The 18235-nt window shown below is 38.6% G+C and overlaps 1 protein-coding gene across 2 annotated transcripts; it reads left to right on the top strand.

Annotated features, from left to right (window-relative positions):
* On the top strand, positions 5390-9611 carry LOC109231754 (beta-glucuronosyltransferase GlcAT14A-like). 2 transcript variants are annotated; one of them, XM_019397386.1, is made up of 5 exons: positions 5390-5531; positions 6805-7745; positions 7838-7913; positions 8002-8117; positions 8939-9611. In XM_019397386.1, exons 2-5 carry the CDS (start codon positions 7136-7138, stop codon positions 9430-9432), a joined length of 1296 nt encoding a protein of 431 aa, XP_019252931.1. In that variant the 5' UTR covers positions 5390-5531; positions 6805-7135; the 3' UTR covers positions 9433-9611. The 2 variants fall into 2 exon arrangements, with proteins under 2 accessions (XP_019252931.1, XP_019252930.1); XM_019397385.1 differs by having other exon boundaries at positions 5390-5537.

Genomic DNA, 18235 nt, shown 5'->3' with positions numbered 1-18235 from the left:
AGGTATATTATACTAGTTATATTAAAAAAAAGGTGAATAAATATTTTCTATATCAGTTATTTTTTTATTGTATAAAAATAAGAATAATAAAAAATAGTGAAAACAGTAAATGAAATTAGATTATGAAGAAAAAAGAAATATAAAAAAAAGAAATTAAATGAAATTAGAAAAGGAAAAAGAAAGAAATAAGAAGAAAACGAGAAAAAAGAAAAGGAGAAAAGAAAAAAAAGAAAAAGAGAAGAAGCATATAAATAAAAAGAATTGGAGAATAAAGAAAAATTTTCCCACAAAAACTACTATGGGTAGGAAATGTAATTAGTTTATGGGTAGAAAAACAAATGGATAGACAAGGGTAAATAATTTTATTTTTGTGGGTTGCTGTGTCATTCCCCGTAAAAATATCTTATTCGTGCAAATCACCAAAAAATATCTTCGTTCTCAAATTTCAAGCTCGAAACTTCTAATTCAAGTATTTACAATATGAAAAATAGTTACACAACTTAAATACTTGCTATTTTTCAATTAGTCGCTTTAAATAGTTTCATATAATTGATATATAAGTTTAAATTAGGTTTAAATTTCAGGAAGAACCATCATCTCTTCTTTCTTTTCCTTCCTTTTATTTACGGGCTCAATTTATTTTAAAAATACTAGTAGTCGTACACGCGCGATGCGCGATCAATATTAAAAAATATTAATTAAATTGTATTATGATCGGGCTTGTTTGAACATATAAGATCGTATTACTTTAATATATTTCAATTGCAGATTTATTTGTCAATATGATACACCCAATAAGAAAATCTCTATTAAATTAAATGGACTTATATAGTCACTGAATAAATTTTTAGTTCTATATTTTTCTTTATTCTATATCAATGTTTAGTATTTTTATATTGTAAATAGAAATTTTTATTAGCAAATTACTTTATTTAATATTTATCTACTCGTTTTTTTTTGTAATATAAGAGAAGATATATATTTATTAATCATGAAATATTTTTTATTTTAAATTTTATTTTGTTGTTGTCAATAATATTATCTGAATTTTAATGAATAAAATCTCTATTAAATCAAGGGGACATATATAGTCATCGAATAAATTTTTTGTTATGTATCTTTCTTTATTATATAATAAATATTTAATATAATTGCATTGTTAATAAAAAAATTATTAGCATATTAATTTGTTTAATTTTATTAGCATATTAAAAAAACTTATTAAAGTGATTTTTTATTTTATGTAATTTTAGGTTTTTATTGTAAAATAATTTAAAAACTTCAACCTGAAACTACTCTCCAATTTTTATGGCAATTTTTTTAATTTTCGTTTTTTATATAATATATTTTATTTTATTATTTTATAGATATTTAAATTCAAAAATGATAATCAATAACTAAATGTTAACTACTTATGCCATGTGGCTTTTTTTTAGACTACCACATGGCTTAAGGAGATGACTTTTTCCTCTCATTTTAATAATATATAGATTACAAACAAAAAGTGTATAAATATGATTGCATTGCAAAAGTATTTATTCATACAAGTGTTTACCCTAAACGAAGTAATTAAATTTTAGAAGTCTCAAAATTAAAGTGTGATGAATACTCATCACTTAATTACAATTAAGTAACAAAACTATTTTATGAATTATATATATCTAGTAGTCAGTATTTGATGTAAACACTCGATACTAGTAAGTTTTTTCATTAAAGTTACAATTGGAATTGCAACTAATAGGTTCCCATGGAATGATTGCTAGTTTGCAACTCCACTCCTTAGGTACATGTTTTTACTCCTACCAAATGTCGTTCCAAAGTTATCCACGATTAAGGTATGCATGGTTCGAGTTGGATCGATTATGATTAAAATTAAAACCTTACTAGTTTACTATGTTTATTTTAAGGAATTTTTATCTCTTATAGCAAATGTTAACAACTTATTTATTTTAAATAAATACCATTTAAAAAAAATTATATTCTATAGATACCTTTTAAGGTTTATAGCAAAATATTTAATTTGGTTACCTCCTATCCTTAAGCCATTGAATATGCTAATCAGTTACACTTTTTTTTCTCTCTCTACTTTGATACATCTCATTCTCTTCCCCCATCCCATTAAAATTTCCGATCTCCTCCTGCTTCCACCGGAATTCTTCAGCTCTTTGGTAATTTGTGCTTCACGAAATCTTGTATTTCACCTTTTTAAATTGTTCTTTCCCTTTTAGTCATCTATGTTGTTTGCACAGCCCTGTGCTTTGGGAGCATCTAGGTCTAAAAATCTTGCTGGTCCATCTATAGAGATCCATTTTGGCTTTTCACTCTTTCAAATAGACAGCAAAGGCAGACTCCACAATAACCAACAACAAAATTTAGATTTAGGTTTAACATAGGGTAAGCAGCTTTTTATAGTGCAAATATTATTAGAAAAAATTTAGAGATGTCTGACTTCATGCATTAATGACGGCGTAGCAGTGGGGAGATGACGGCGTAGCAGTGGGCTTGGGTTTGACATTAAACTGATTTTTGTGCAAAGCCCCCATCCCATTACAATAGATGCACTGATTCTTGAACAGCAGCCGCCGACATATAATCCGGTTGGTTTGTTCTTGAACAAAGACGATGGAGTTTGGGGCTGAGCAACTTGATTTTCTGTTAACATATTTCAATGTATTTTCATGTATTTCATTGTATTCATTGTCTTTTTTTTCATTGTAATTCAATGTGTCTCGTAGTATTCCATGTATTTCATTATATTCACTATCTTTTTTTCTCATTGTATTTCAATGTATCCCGCTGTATTCTATATATTTCATTGTATTCACTGTCTCGCTATATGCCATGAATGTATTCATACGTTTTTTTTAATTAATATAATTTATGTATTCAAATGTATTATATAATTTCTCTGAAGATTGCTATATTTTTGGGGTATTTTTCGGTTGAGAATCTTTTTTATAACTGAAAATACAAAATTTGTGTGTTATAATTGAGTTTGTTGAGTTATATTAGGAGTCTATTATATTAATTGATTCACTTTCCGTTTTAAAAACAGTGTAATCCCCTATTTTACGCCGTGAATACAGTCGAATACACTCGAATACAATAATTTGTCCAGCTGTAATCCCATGTTTCACTCCATGAATACAGTCGAATACACTCGAATACAACAACTGATTAGCTGGACTTCCCTGATTCACGCCTATTTTTGCTACTGTATTCATGAATACAATAGCTTAAATACATCAAATACATTTATAACCACATAAAAGGTATCTATAATTCGTAATATAGTAAATGTTATCTATAGATGGCTAATTACTACTAAAAGATAATATGAAAATTTTCCTTATTTTAATCGGCTTGATTTGATACAATGTGTCACGATCCAAATCTCATTGGGCCATGATGACACCCAACCTAGTAAAAATTGCATGGGGTAGCCATTATTTCAAGTGGTATTTACTTGTTATTCAGCATTTTTAATGCTGAGCAAAAGTAGCCACTAGTCTATTAAAATTAATATGAAAAGACTGAGTTACCCTTTCCTTCCCAAACGAAAATACAGTGGGTTGGAAAGACTAGGTGGGTGGAGCTAGACTTGGTGGCGATACACTATCCTCTTCAATATGGGTGATTAATTAGCTTCGATATTCTCGCGTCATCTCTTCGTTTTGTTAATCTCTTTTTCTTCTTTATACTCCTACTAATTGGCTTTGACCTTAGTCTTTCAATTGTTATTGCACGGTGTTGAGCCAACTGAAGTTTCTTAGCCCCTTCGATGGCTAAATGAGAGAATTTCTGTTCAAAAATTTCTATTTAAATTTCTCTCTGTTATTATTAGTTGAATTTGTGTTCTGAAGATTAGCCTTTTGGTTAGGCAACATAAAAAAAATTATAAAGAAGAAGGAAATCAAGGAGTAAGGTTTAGACATTTGGTCCTCAACTTAGAGTTGAACTTAGAGTTGGAAGTTCAAAAATTAAGGCCACTTGGTCCTTAACTTCGAGTTCCAATTTCAAAAGTTAAGGATACTTGGTCCTGAACTTAGAATTATAAGTTCAAAAGTTAAGGACACTTGGTCCTGAACTTAGACTAACAAGCTCAAAAGTTAAGGACGATAGGTCTTGAACTTATAGTTACAAGTTCAAAAGTTAAGGACAATAGGTCCTGAAGTCCTGAACTTAGGCTAAGAAGCTCAAAAGTTAAGGACAATAAGTCCTGAACTTAGGCTAAGAAGCCCAAAAGTTAAGGACAATAGGTCCTGAATTTAAGCTAAGAAGCCCAAAAGTTAAGGATAATAGGTCCTGAACTTAGACTAACAAGCTCAAAAGTTAAGGACGCTTGGTCCTGAACTTACAGTTACAAGTTCAAAAGTTAAGGACATGTAGTCCTGAAGTCCTGAAGTTAAGTTTAAAAGTTAAGGACATGTAGTCCTGAAGTCCTGAACTTAGAGTTCCAAGTTCAAAAGTTAAGGACATGTAGTCATGAAGTCCTGAACTTAGAGTTACAAGTTCAAAAGTTAAGGACATGTAGTCCTGAAGTCCTGAAGTTAAGTTCAAAAGTTAAGGACATGAGCAGAAGGGTATTTTCGTCCGGCCAGTTAAAGTTTATTAAAGCAGTGGCTAAAGACTAAAGACATTTTAAACGGTGACTTAAAAGTAAATACATATGTTATTAGTGGCTAACCGTGCAGCTCCCCCCCCCCCCCCCCCCCCCCTCCAACCTAAGCAGCTAAGCAAGTGATCCAACAGGAATATGATCCACACTAGAAGATATTATATAATAAGAAATAAAAGGCGTTATTAATATAAACTATCTCAAGAACTGATGTCACAAGTCTTCATCGACTAAGAAATGGAATTTAACATTGGAATGAAGAAAATACATTACCTGTTTGAATATACATAAATAGAAATACAAGTTCTAATCTACCATGAATAGCTCAGCTCTAAAATTTGCACACAAGAAGTGTCAAGACTAGCCTCAACAAAATGATTTTAACCTATGGTTGATTTTTTACATAATCGTGAACACCCCTAACCCACGATCCATCTCACCCCAAATAAAAAAGTTATTAAAGAAAAATTTTAGGCCCCGTTTGTCCTAAAACAAATTCCTTTTTTCAAAATCTTTTTTTCCAAAAATGTGTTTGTCCATAAAATTTTACAAGTTTTTGGAAATTTTTCGTAAATGAGTTTTTCAAAAATTTTTTTCCCCACTCACAAAACTTTAATATTTTTCAAGTGAAATACATGTCCAAACATAATTTTAAATTTCAAATACTATTTTTTTTTCCAAAAATTATAATTTTTATGTCCAAAAGCCTTCCTAGTTAAACTTTAGAAAGAGTAAAAAGAATTATTGAGAAAGTGGGATGGTTTCCCGGAAGTCAGTTAACAGAAAAGCTCAAACAAAGCCAAAAGGAAGAAGAGGCTCTATTATTTCACGTCCACTGTCCTTATTCTTCTTCTTCTTCTTCATTCTTGGACGTGTACAAAACAAAGGATCATCTTTTTCAAGCTTCTCAAATGTACATGTAAATTGTATTCTTACTCTTTTATTATACCTTTACATGTTTTTTCATAACGGCAGAGACGGATCCAGCATATAAACAATAAAGGGTATAATCAGGGTCGAGTCAGTACCGAAGCCAAGAATTCTAACATGGGGTTCAAGAATATACATAAATCTCATACCTGAGATTTGAACCTATACGCTTCTTTTTTGAGCGATTCAAAAAAATTTAATTTTTTTTACCTATTTATGCAGCATAACTTTTCGACGATTCATTGCATGTGGCTCCGCTACTGACTAGAGTTATATATATGCATGTAGAAAAAATTAAAAATATGTGTGTATATGTGAAAAGGTGAAACCATTGCATTTATGTATATTTAATCAAATTAACATGTCACAGTCAATCAAGAGAGTTAAATTTTTTTTAATAATACAAAAATTTATTTGTCTTGCTGCACAGAATATATTTTTTTCTGGCATTATTATATTAGATTCTGTTTTTTGTGCTCCTTTTGAGTGTTTAAGATATTTGCAAATCAAAATATTGTGAATGCTTAGGACAATATTATTGGCCTATGATTTGGTCTCTATCTGGTTATTATTATTGCTTTTCATCTATTTTCTGGTTCTTATGATGTTATTATTTCTAAGGTTTCTGTTGATGGTACTGATATATTGTCTCTTTTCGTCTTCTTGAGCCGAGGGTCAGTCGGAAACATGCTCTCTACTCCCTCGGGGTAGGGGTAAGGTCTGCGTACACACTATCCTCCCCAGACCTCACGTGTGGGATTTTACTGGCTTGTTGTTGTTGTTGTTGATTTGGTCTCTTTGATACCAAAATGCAGTCCTGATGTAACATTCTTGGCCTTGTTCTGCTAAAAAGATTCATTTTGATGTTTACTTCTGTTTGTTTCCCTTATCAAAAAAGATTCATTTATATAGTTGAACATTAGCTTGCTTACAATAGTAGGAGTCTTGTTTTGTCTTTCTACCAACTTTTAGCTCAAGATAGTCTAATCACTATTTGAGAATTTTCCATGGCTCTCTTCACTGTTGTTTCTGGCTGTTTTCTTTTCGTTACTGTTGTGCTTATGCTTCATTGAGCCGAGGGTCTATTGGAAACAGTCCTTCTATCTCTACGAGATAGGGGTAAAGTCTGCCTACACATTACCCTCCCCAGACCCTACTATGTGAGGATTACACTGGGTTTGTTGTTGTGTGTTGTTTGTACTTTAATTTAAACAATGCTGATGTTGACCTTTGATTTGGGGCTTTTGATTCAACAGAATATTCAAAGAGTATAAAATCGAAGATCAATTTGAAGAAGGCGATCCTTGATAACCAATAACTACAGGCTCGAGGGGCCTTTTGGTTTTCGATTGCCTGGTCGATGAGAGTTAAGTTTGATTGGAGGCGGATATTCCACTTCCAATGTTAAGATCACGGAGGCGGATATCCCACCAATTGTCAATCGTTCCTTCAGGGATATACTGAAGGGGCCGAGTGGTCAAAAGCAGCAGACTGTAAATCTGTTGAAGTTTTTCTAGGTAGATTTTATGTTAAGATTTCGGAGAAGAGAAAAGAGACATTCGTTAGAGTACATGATAAGGTTTAGCAATGAGGTCCTTGAATGTGGAGAAAAGATGGGTATTTCCTCTAGTTATGAGCTCACTTGTGTCGATTTTCCTTCTTGCTACCTCTTTCGACATGGGCCTCATTTCTTCATTGCATACAATCAATTCAGTTTTCTCAATTTTCCCATCTCATGTTATAACAAATCAAACTAGCTTGTATTTAGCCGAAGCAAAGATTAAGCAAACTCCAAGTCCTCCTCCACCGCCTCCGCCTCCTCCTCCTCCTCCTCCTCCTGCTGCTCCTCCTGCACCGCGTTTTGCTTATTTGATATCTGGATCAAAGGGTGATTTAGATCAACTTTGGCGAACATTGAAATCATTGTATCATCCGCGGAATTATTATGTTATTCACTTGGACCTAAAATCATCGGTAGAAGATAGACTAGAGCTTGCTTCTAGAGTTGAAAAAGAACCTGTTTTTGTTAAGGTTGGGAATGTACACATGATTAAAAAAGCAAATATGGTGACTTATCGCGGTCCGACTATGGTCTCTAACACTCTTCATGCCGCGTCTATTCTCCTGAAGAAATATAAGCATTGGGATTGGTTTATTAATCTGAGCGCGTCTGATTATCCTCTACTAACTCAAGATGGTTAGTTCTCTTGTTGTTTAGCAAATATATTTTGGTCCATTTTCTGCTTCTTTACTTGAAGATGTTATTTGAGTTATTCATTTGCTTTACAGATCTTCTCTACACATTTTCTGAAGTAAAACGCGAGTTTAGTTTCATTGAGCATACAAGCAGGCTGAGATGGAAAGAGTATGTTTCTCCTTTTTCCTGAGTTTCTCATTTTGTGCTTTGGCTGTTTTCGCAGTTCATTCTGTAGTTTTTATCTGTCCTTCTGCAGGTCACAGAGGGCAATGCCGCTTATTATAGATCCCGGGCTTTATCAGAATACTAAATCTGATATATTTTGGGTCTCGCCAAGGCGAACTCTTCCCACTGCCTTCAAACTCTTTACCGGTTAGATATCATAACTAAATCTGCATATTTGCGTTGCCGTTTGATGAATTGATCATATATTTTGCATCAGTGCAGCTCAATATGCAAAATGTATTTCAATACTGAAGTTTCCTGTCAAAATTGTTGAATCCAAAATTTTTATGGCTTTTTTCCCTTAGAGTTGAAAATTGGTCATGGTTATACTTGATACCATGTACTCCACTATTTTGTTCCAAAACATCATTAAACAAATTTACCAATCTTATGGAGAAAAGGAAATGACTTTGTCATGTTCTGACCTTATGATGTGGTATATCTAGGAACAACTGTGTTGTTCGGACTCTCGAAAATGTAGTTGGGTGCGTGTCGGATCCTCCAAAAGTAGTGTCTTTTTGGAGGATCCGACATGGGTGCAGCAACATTTTGGAGTATAGCACATCTGCACTATCTGCCAGGACCTTAGTTGTCCTCTATTCCTTCTTGCTATTATAAACAATAAGAAGTACGCCTCAATCCCGAGCAAGTTGAGGTCAGCAGTATGAAGCGGCATATCTAGAAACTGCTACGTTGCTTGGACTCTCCGAAAATGTCGTCGGGTGCGTGTCGGATCTTCCAAAAGTAATGTATTTTTGGAGGATCTGACACGGGTGCGGCAGCATTTTGCAAAGTCCGCGTAACATTATCTAGGAGTATAGCGCAGCTGCACTATCTGCCAGGACCATAGCTGTCCTCATTTCCTTCTTGCTATTATAAACAATACCGTAACAACTATGCCTCAATCCCGAGCAAGTTGGGATCGGCTCTATGAATCATCACTGATCATGTTAAAATTTTGAATACAGGCTCGGCTTGGACAGTCCTCTCGCGTGCCTTTGTGGAGTACTGCATATGGGGTTGGGATAATCTTCCTCGGACTCTACTTATGTACTACTCAAATTTCGTATCCTCTCCTGAAGGCTATTTCCAGACAGTTATATGCAATGCACCTGAATTTTCTTCAACTGTTATAAACCATGACTTACACTATATTGCTTGGGATATCCCTCCTAAACAACATCCACACATTCTTTCCCTAAATGACATTGGAAAAATGATAGCAAGTGACGCTGCATTTGCGCGCAAGTTCAACAAAAATGATCCTGTTTTAGACAGGATTGATCAAGAATTTCTACATCGCAATAATGGTAGTTTCACACCAGGAGGTTGGTGTGCTGGAAATCCACCTTGTTCGGACGTTGGAAATCCGACTAAGCTTAGACCAGGCCCCGGGGCGCAAAGGCTTCGACGTCTTATTGAAAAACTAGTTGCATCTGCTGCTCAAAAGCAGTGTAAGTAAGTAGATTTTTGTTGTACTTTTTCTGGTTCTTGATTGAAAGAGTATTTATATAGAGTTCATTAAAAGATCCAGTCAATAAAAATATTGACATTGTACTAAAAAATTTGTAATTTTGGTGGTGCTGTTTCTGGAACTACACTAGTCTAAAGAAACTGGTTCATCCTTGATGTTTGACCTCATATCTATTGTAACCGCCCAGCTCACTCACGGCTTTAAAACGCGTCACTAGAGTCTAAGGCACGTGTACTTATATATCCAACATCTCTTCCGTATTTTGTCGATGTGAGATTCGCCTAGTGTATCGCATACACCCCCCTTAGGGACTCAGCGTCCTCGCTAACGTTTGCCCCATCATCGTTCAAGGTTGCACGCGGAGTGGCTCGAATACCATATGTAACAGCCAAGCTCACTAGTGATATTGTCGCTTTGGGCGTTGGCCCGCACGACATTAAAATGCGTCACTAGAGACTAAGGCATGTTTGTTTCGGGCCTTGGCCAGCATTTTTCCCGTATTTTTCTATGTCACATCTATGGCATCTTCATCATAAGTTACAGTACTGCAGTTAGTTGAAATTTGTACCACAAAATGCCTCAAATGCTATTACTATGTATATTTGCTTACTTTCTACACTTGTTTTTGGATATTGGGTATTCGGAAAAAAAAAATTAAATTCAAATATTCTCGTGTACTTCGCGACATGCCCACAATAAAAGGTTACGATCTTCACAAGGTAAGATTTGCGTACATACTACTCTCCGCTGACTCTACTTGTTGTTTAACGAGAGGTTTAGTACTATAGTATAACATACACATATAAAGGGTTTATTGTATGTAGCCTTAATCTGCATTTAAGCCAGAGGTTATTTCCACGGCTCGAACCCGTGACCTCATGGTCACATGACAACGACTTTCCCAGTTACGCCAAGGCTCCTTCGACGTACAGATATATAATACAAATTCATTTATGCCCACGCCAGAAGCATTTTTAACCAACCATAGCTTACATATATAATACATTCATTTATCCCCACATTAGAAACATTGCTAACCAACCATTTCTAACATGTACAATACATTCATTCATTTGGGTCACTGGGGCTTTTGAGGGGTTTTGTAAATGAAAAATAGTTACATATTCAATAGTCATTAAAAATAGTTAATTTTTGGAATCCATGGCATTGTGATAGATTTTGAATTTAAAAATGTAAACTCCATAGTATACTTGACGAAAATCCATGACACTGTCATGGAGTTTCATATTTTTAATAATTTCGAAAAAATCATGAAAATCTTTGTGTTTACCCTAAAAATTGAGTAACAATTAAATTTACATTGTGGTTTTAATATTGCTTTGATCTGTATGAATGTAAGGTCCCTACAAATGATGGGGACTCCCCTTCATATACTAGAGGAATCCTAATTATGGTACAATTCTAACTACGGAAGTAAATCCCATGATTCGTACAAATAACCACCCTTGATTTGATCTATTCCGGGATTTCCGTCGTGATCTTCGACCAGTTACGGATATCTCGTCTTTCTGTTATTGCACTTCACTCGAAGTCGGTCATATTTAGTCTCGATCTCTGCTAGCCTCGTCTTCGACGGGTACCTCAATTCTTTAACTTGAAACCCCGTCTTCGTACTCTGGCCCGGTCCACTACGAGGCTAACCCTCATCGTGATTTCCCGGTCTCGGTTGAATAAAAAAATCGGGCCAGCCCGATTTTAACCATATACAGATAGTCCCCTCGTTTCTTGTAGAGTAACGAGAATAAATGAACCGAGCCTTTGATTTTGTACCTCGACCAATTATGAGGTCATCCTCATGACATAAGCGACGGAGGCGACCGAAGCGTCGTGTCTGCACAATTCTTATGATCATTAATTAGTGCCACTTGACGGTCGGCCACTAATGCCTTTGAACCGTCATATCAAGTATTATAAATAGATCATCTTCATAATTTTCTCAAACTTTACTTCCAAAATCTCTTCTAATCTTCAGAGCACTTCTTCTTCCTTCAAGTTTTCTAAATCTTCAAATCCCGTTTGCCAACCTTCTCTTCAAACAACAAATTTTACCTTCTTCATTCTCTGAACTCGTATAAAAATGGCGAAAATATCGAAAATCGTTCCTCAGAAGGAAAAAGCCTCTTCTTCGCGGCCGACCGACGATAAAACTCCGGTGGAGCCACGCATTGAAGAGTGTGTTCCTGGGTCATGCGATCTTACTTCTGACTTTAAGATCGAGAAAACCTCATCGATCCCTGGCTGATGTGAGCCGATGTCGAGATATATATGCTCGATAACTGAGGGTGACCTGAAGCAGGTGAAAAAAGATTGTCATTGGGAAGGCAAAGAGGTGGTGATTCCGACCCCTAAAGAGGACATCACCACCCACGTAAAAGGGTTCTTGAATGTTTACACTTACCCTTTTGCGCTGGGTCTCGTTGACCTCGTTATCCTCAATTTCTGCCGCCAATACCAAATAACCCTGGGCCAAATCCATCCTTCCTTCTGGATCATTGTTATTTTGCTCCGATTCTTCGTGACCATAGTCGAGGGGATGCCTTTTACCTCGATCATCTCATTAGAATGTACAGGCCCCGTCTTTATCGAGGCGGACTAATAAGGCTTCAGCGTCGGGCCGCCAAGCTGCTGTTCTCGAGCATAGATGAGGACAAGGACCGAGGATGGATGGGCCGGTTTATCCGAGTGAGGACTTCCGACATAATTTCGGCCGAGAAGATGCCTTTCCCTGAAGAGTGAAACATGAAGCGTAAGTACAAATCCACCTATAGCTTCTGTTTACCGTTTTGTTTCTTTTGCCTTTCCGTATTGACATCCTTTCCTATGATGCAGTGGTTTCTTGGGCGCCCGGTGCAATCCCGAACCTTGAAGGCTGGGTTCGGAAACTGGCCTCGACCTCTTCGTACGATGAGCGCTCGTGGTGCAATTTGGCAAGGGGACGATAGGAGGCCAAATATCACGGTTAGCTTTTCTGTCCGTGTTTGATGCTCTTCTGTGAAATGTTTCTTTTTTATCTTTACTCGATTTCCCCCCGTACAGGTCTCGAAGATAATGCTGTCATGAGGCTGCGCCCACCTAGGGAAGAGGAGACCCCGAAGCTGGCTATGGATAAGAAGAGGAAAAAGGTCTCGCCTTTCGATGCTCCAAAGACCAAGAAGAGCAAGGATCGCAAGTCGAAGAAAGATACCGCCGCCCTTCCTGAAAACGTGGTTCAGCAGCTACGAGATGAAGAAGAGGAGAATGAAGATGCTGACTACGAGCTGGTGGCTCAAAAGAGGAGCGCCGAGGTCCCTAAGGCCGGTGAGCCGGTGACGATCGAAGAAGTTCAGCTTTGGGCCGAAGGGATTTCGGAGGGTGGCCCGAGCAAAGTCCCCGAATCATCGGAGGCCGAAGATGTCTCCTGCCGTGATGGGCGATCAGTGGACGTACCTGAAGGGGCCAGTTCTGAGGCCTTTCAAAACAAAGAGAATGCCCCAAGTGATCCGCTTGGGGCAATAAATGTTGACAATTCACCGTCTCTCCCTTCATTTTCCGAAGGACAACTTCGTGACGCCCAGGCCATGGGGACCCTCGAGGTGGGAACGACCTACGAAGGGGAAGATCTTTTCCATGGCTGCTTCATGGGGGTCGAAGAGACTTCCGATCTGGGCGATGCATCGAGTATCTTCGATGAAGCCCATCGACTTCTGAGTCAGGTAAGCCTTAGCTCTCTTTGTTAATATTATTTTTGTCTTTATTTCTTCTCGTCTGATTTCCTTTCCTTCTCCATAGGCTTTGACGCTTCATCGGGAAGCGTTTCTAAATCCCCGGCAGAGCTGGTCCGGTGTGAGGCCGATCTCAAAAAAGCTTACGGAGGATAGGGATGCCCTAAAACTCCTTACTGGGCAAAAGGAAGAGGAGGTCAAGGGCCTTAGAGCTGAATTAGCAACAACTCATAAAGGGCAAACCGACTTGATTGAGCGGGTAATTAATTTTGGAAGCTCGTTTTATTAATTCGAAGACGACGGCTAACACTTCAATCTTGCAGGTCCAGCAGAAGGCCGAAAAGATCGAGCAACTTTGCGAGGAGGCCAAGATGAAGGAGGCAGAGACCTTGGGGTGGAAACAAAACATGGAACGCCTTACCTCGGAGAAAGACACTGATCGGTCCCACCTATCTTCGGCCGAACGTCAACTCCAAAGCATGAAGGATGAGAGCTTGGCTCGAGCCAAGAAAATCGAGAAGCTTGAGGCTCGGTTGGTTGTTGAGCTTGCGAAGGCTGCATATGAAGCAGAAAGAATAAAGGCCGATGCAGAGGCGGTCGTGGCTGTCTATCAAGATGATGCTGAAGGCGCTCACGCTCGAGCAAAGGAAATTTCCGATGCTGCTCAGGTTCGATGATTCTTCGTTGCCGAGCATGCCAAGTCCCAGTACCGGAGAGAGACTCTCGAAAAAATTCATGCTTGTGGTTTTGACCTCACTACCGATATCGAGAACGCAAAAGTGCTCGAGGCCGAAGCCAAAGCTTTGCTCTCTGATGATGATGACTCCGGGAGCGCAAGTGGATCCGAGAGCGGAGAAGATGAAGATGGAGCTCCCGGGGAAGATTAGGCACTTAGAGATTTTTCTTCTTTTTTGGATTTTTTGTGTAAGACCTTGAGTGGTCTTTGTAAATACCTTTGTATATATGAAAGATCCTTTCTCTTTCCGATTTGTCTCTGATTTCTATTTCGTGAAAACTCTGTTTTGCTTTCGCCTTATGATAATTCTGATATACTTTCGGTCTTGTGAGAAATTTTGTCGAAATCGGATTGGTATAGTTTCTATAACCGAGTGAGTACTTGCTCGAACTCAGAGTAGAAAAAAAAGCCTTAGGTTATTTGGTTAAGCGAAGGCGGGTCCTCGAGCTCAATAATGTAATGGCCATTAGGCTCTTGAATCGGGCCGGTATGGCCTCAAAAGAGTGGCTTTTTCCCTTTTTTCGGCTTAAAGGTTTAATCATATAAGAATTTGTTATGCCTTAGCATAAGATAAATCTGTACCCTTTAGGATTCAGTGTTATCGAAAAACTTTGTTATGCCTTAGCATAAGTTTGTTCAATTTGGTACCTCTTAAGGTTTTCGAGGGTTGAAGTTATCGAAACCCTATGTAAATTTGCCAAGGGTAGCCCTTTTTTAACCGGTTTTATGAAAATACTCCGAATCGTGTTAGTTTGGCCGTAGCCTTTAACTTGATATATGCCCATTGGGCTTGTTTCCCGATTATACTTCAAACTTGTTCGAAGTATCAGTCCCTGAGTGGGGTGGTCGTGGCCTATAAAATCGAGGGTTGCCTTTTTAAGGTCTTAAGATTTCGAAGTTTAATAATTCGAGCATGTTGATTTTCGGACGGCAACCCCCGAGTACGGGGTCAATTGCTCGAGCTTTAGGTGTGATTAGCTCTTGAGCCAATTTCCGTAATATATCGTAAGTACGAAACTGTAAAGTAGAAATCTCACTAAGGCCTGGAACAACTGATAAGGAAAAAGTACTTCTTTCAATAGATCATTCATGCGTACATGTTTTGTCATTAGGGCTCGGGCAATCTACATGGGCGCGGTTCATTTGACCGTTTGGCCCTTTACAAAATTTTCATATCGAGATCCTGTTGACACGAAGCACCTTCATTGAAAACATAACATCCAAGGGTGATGCCCCCCAGTATTCGAGGTTGATTGTAAAGAAGCCTCGGATAATGTTGGATTGTCCCCAGGTAGCACAGATAATTGTTGCCTTGTTAAAAACCTCGCCAGAAAAACCCATTTTGGACAAAAACCGATTTAAGGGAAAAAGAGTGCAACACGTGCTTTAAAACCTGAGGTCCTTCTGTTGAAGAATTTTTCGATGTCTTTGATCGAACACCTGTAACAAGTTAGTATCGAATATAAAAGAAAAGGGAGAGAGTCATACCTTAGAAATAGTATCGTTTGAGGAGTGATATGTTTCAATTTTTTGGCAGTTGTTCGTCGTTCATCGTGCCAAGCTTATAAGATCCCTTTTCAATGACACCGAGGACCTGATATGGTCCTTCCCAATTTGGGCCGAGTTTCCCCTCGTTTGGATCTCGAGTGTTGAGGGTGACTTTTCTCAGAACTAACTATTTTGAAGTGTCGAAGGTTGGCTCTTCGATTATAGTATCTTTCGATTAGCTATTTCTGGGCGGCCATTCAAACGAGGGCGGCTTCCCGTTTTTCGTCTAGAAATTCGAGGCTTGTGTTCATAGCCTCGTGATTTGATTCTTCTGTTGTGTATCGAAACCTGATGCTTGGTTTCCCGACTTCGACCGGGATCAGAGCTTCGGTGCCATATACTAAGGAGAACGGTGTTGACCCTGTACTGGACTTTATCGTTGTCCGATAAAATTTGCAAGGGCATCGGCCTCACCGTTCTGCTCTCGAGGTACATGGTGTAGCGTCCATTCTTTGAACCAGTGTAAGGTTACCTGCAATTTGTCCAAGTACCTATGCATTCGATCTTCTCGAACCTTGAATGTTTTGTTGACCTGGCTAACCACGAGTTGGGAATCACACTTGGCCTCGATGACCTCTGCTCCCAAACTTTTAGCCAGCTCGAGACCTACAATTATGGCCTCAAACTTGGCCTCATTGTTAGTCAACTTAGGGGTTTTGATAGATTGTCTTATTGTATTGCCTGTGGGTGGCTTCAAAATGATACCTAGCTCGGACCCTTTCACATTCAAAGCTCTGTTTGTGAAAAGGGTCCACACCCCTGAGGATGTACCTGGATGTAGCAATAGTTCCTTTTCGACCTCGGGCACGAGGGCTGGTGTGAATTCGGCCACAAAGTCTGCTAAGATTTCAGACTTGATGGCCGTTCGGGGTTGATACTCGATATCGTACCCACTGATTTTGACGGCCCATTTGGCCAGTCGGCCCGAGAGCTCGAGCTTGTGCAAAATATTGCGAAGGGGATAAGTGGTTACAACATAAATTGGGTGACATTGAAAATACGATTTTAATTTCCTAGAGGCGCTTATTAGAGCAAGCGCTCGTTTTTCTAAGTGTGGGTACCGGGTCTCTGCTTCACCTAAAGTTCGGCTAATGTAGTAAACAAGAAATTGCTTACCTTGCTCTTCTCGAACTAGGACACCCCTTACCGCGACCTCCGAGACTTCCAAATATAAGTAGAGTTGCTCGTCCGCTTTTGGAGTGTGAAGCAATGGTGGGTTCGAAAGATATCGCTTTAATTCTTCCAATGCCTGTTGGCATTCCGGGGTCCAAGTGAAAATGTTCTTCTTTTTGTGCAGTGAGAAGAACCTGTGACTTCGATCCAAAGACCTCGAGATGAACCCGCCTAAAGCGGCTATCCGTCATGTTAACCTTTGTACGGCCTTAACATTGTCCACGACTGTGAAGTCTTTGATTTCCTTGATTTTATCGGGGTTGATCTCGATCCCCCGACTTGATACCATAAATCCGAGGAACTTGCCTGAACCGACCACGAATGCACATTTCTTGGGGTTGAGCTTCATGTTGTATTTTCTCAATATGTCAAAGGTTTCCTACAAATGTGCCAAATGGTCCTCTGTGTGCAGGGACTTAACTAGCATGTCATCAATATAAACCTCCATTGATAGGTAGCACCAGTATTTTTTAGCCCAAACGACATTACATTATAGCTATGAGTACCGTAGTTAGTGATAAATGACGTCTATTCCTGATCCTCCGGGTTCATTTTTATTTGGTTGTACCCGGAGTAGGCATCGAGAAAGCTGAGGGTCTCGTGGCCGGCCGTGGCATCGATCATGCGATCGATATTCGGCAGCGAAAAAGAGTCCTTAGGGCATGCTTTGTTTAAGTCTTTGTAGTCTACACACATTTTAAGTTTATTCCCTTTCTTGGGGACTACAACTACGTTTTCTGACCACTCAGGATATTTACTTCCTGGATGGATCCTATTTTGAGAAGTTTGGTTACCTCGTCCTTGATGAATGCATGCTTTACCTCGGACTGTGGCCTTCTCTTTTGCTTTGTCGGCCTGAACTTCAGGTCTAAACTCAATCTTTGAGTGGTGATCTCTCGTGGGATCCCTGTCCTATCAAGGTAGGACCAAGCAAAACAATCCATATTTTTAATAAGAAATTTAATGAGTTTTTCCTTGAGCTCGGGAGTTAACCCCGTGCCCAGGTATACCTTTCGATCAGGTAGATGCTCGATCAGTATGACTTGTTACAACTCTTCTACTGTTGACTTCGTGGCATCAGAATCATTAGGGATCATGAAGGTTCGAGGTATCATGCAATCATCCTCCTCGATAATTTCCTGTTGTTCCGATCTGGTCGAAGCCGGCGACTGTGGTTGCTATTTGACCTTCTACTTTTCCTTTGATTCTGGTCCTTTTGTTGATGTTAGAGTTAACACTGGTATCACCTCATCGATTGCAAACATCTCTTTGGCTATTGGTTGTTCGCCGTACACTGTTTTGACTCCTTCCGGTGTTGGGAATTTCAAGACTTGATGAAGCGTTGAAGGTAATGCCCTCATATTATGGATCCAAGGTCTTCCAAGCAGTGCATTGTACCTCATATCACCTTCGATCACATGGAACTTCGTTTCCTGGATAGTTCCGGCCACGTTTACCGGCAACATGATTTCCCCTTTGGTGGTTACACTCGCCATGTTGAAACCGTTGAGCACTCGAGCTACAGGCACGATTTTATCCTGAAGGCCGAGCTACTCCACGACCCTCGATCAAATAATATTTGCCGAGCTACCTGGATCAACCAACACACGTT

The sequence above is a fragment of the Nicotiana attenuata genome, chromosome 8, assembly GCF_001879085.1.
Source record: "Nicotiana attenuata strain UT chromosome 8, NIATTr2, whole genome shotgun sequence".
Taxonomy (NCBI): Eukaryota; Viridiplantae; Streptophyta; class Magnoliopsida; order Solanales; family Solanaceae; genus Nicotiana; species Nicotiana attenuata.
Note: the sequence above shows the minus strand (reverse complement) of the source record. Positions and strands in the feature narration are given on the sequence as shown.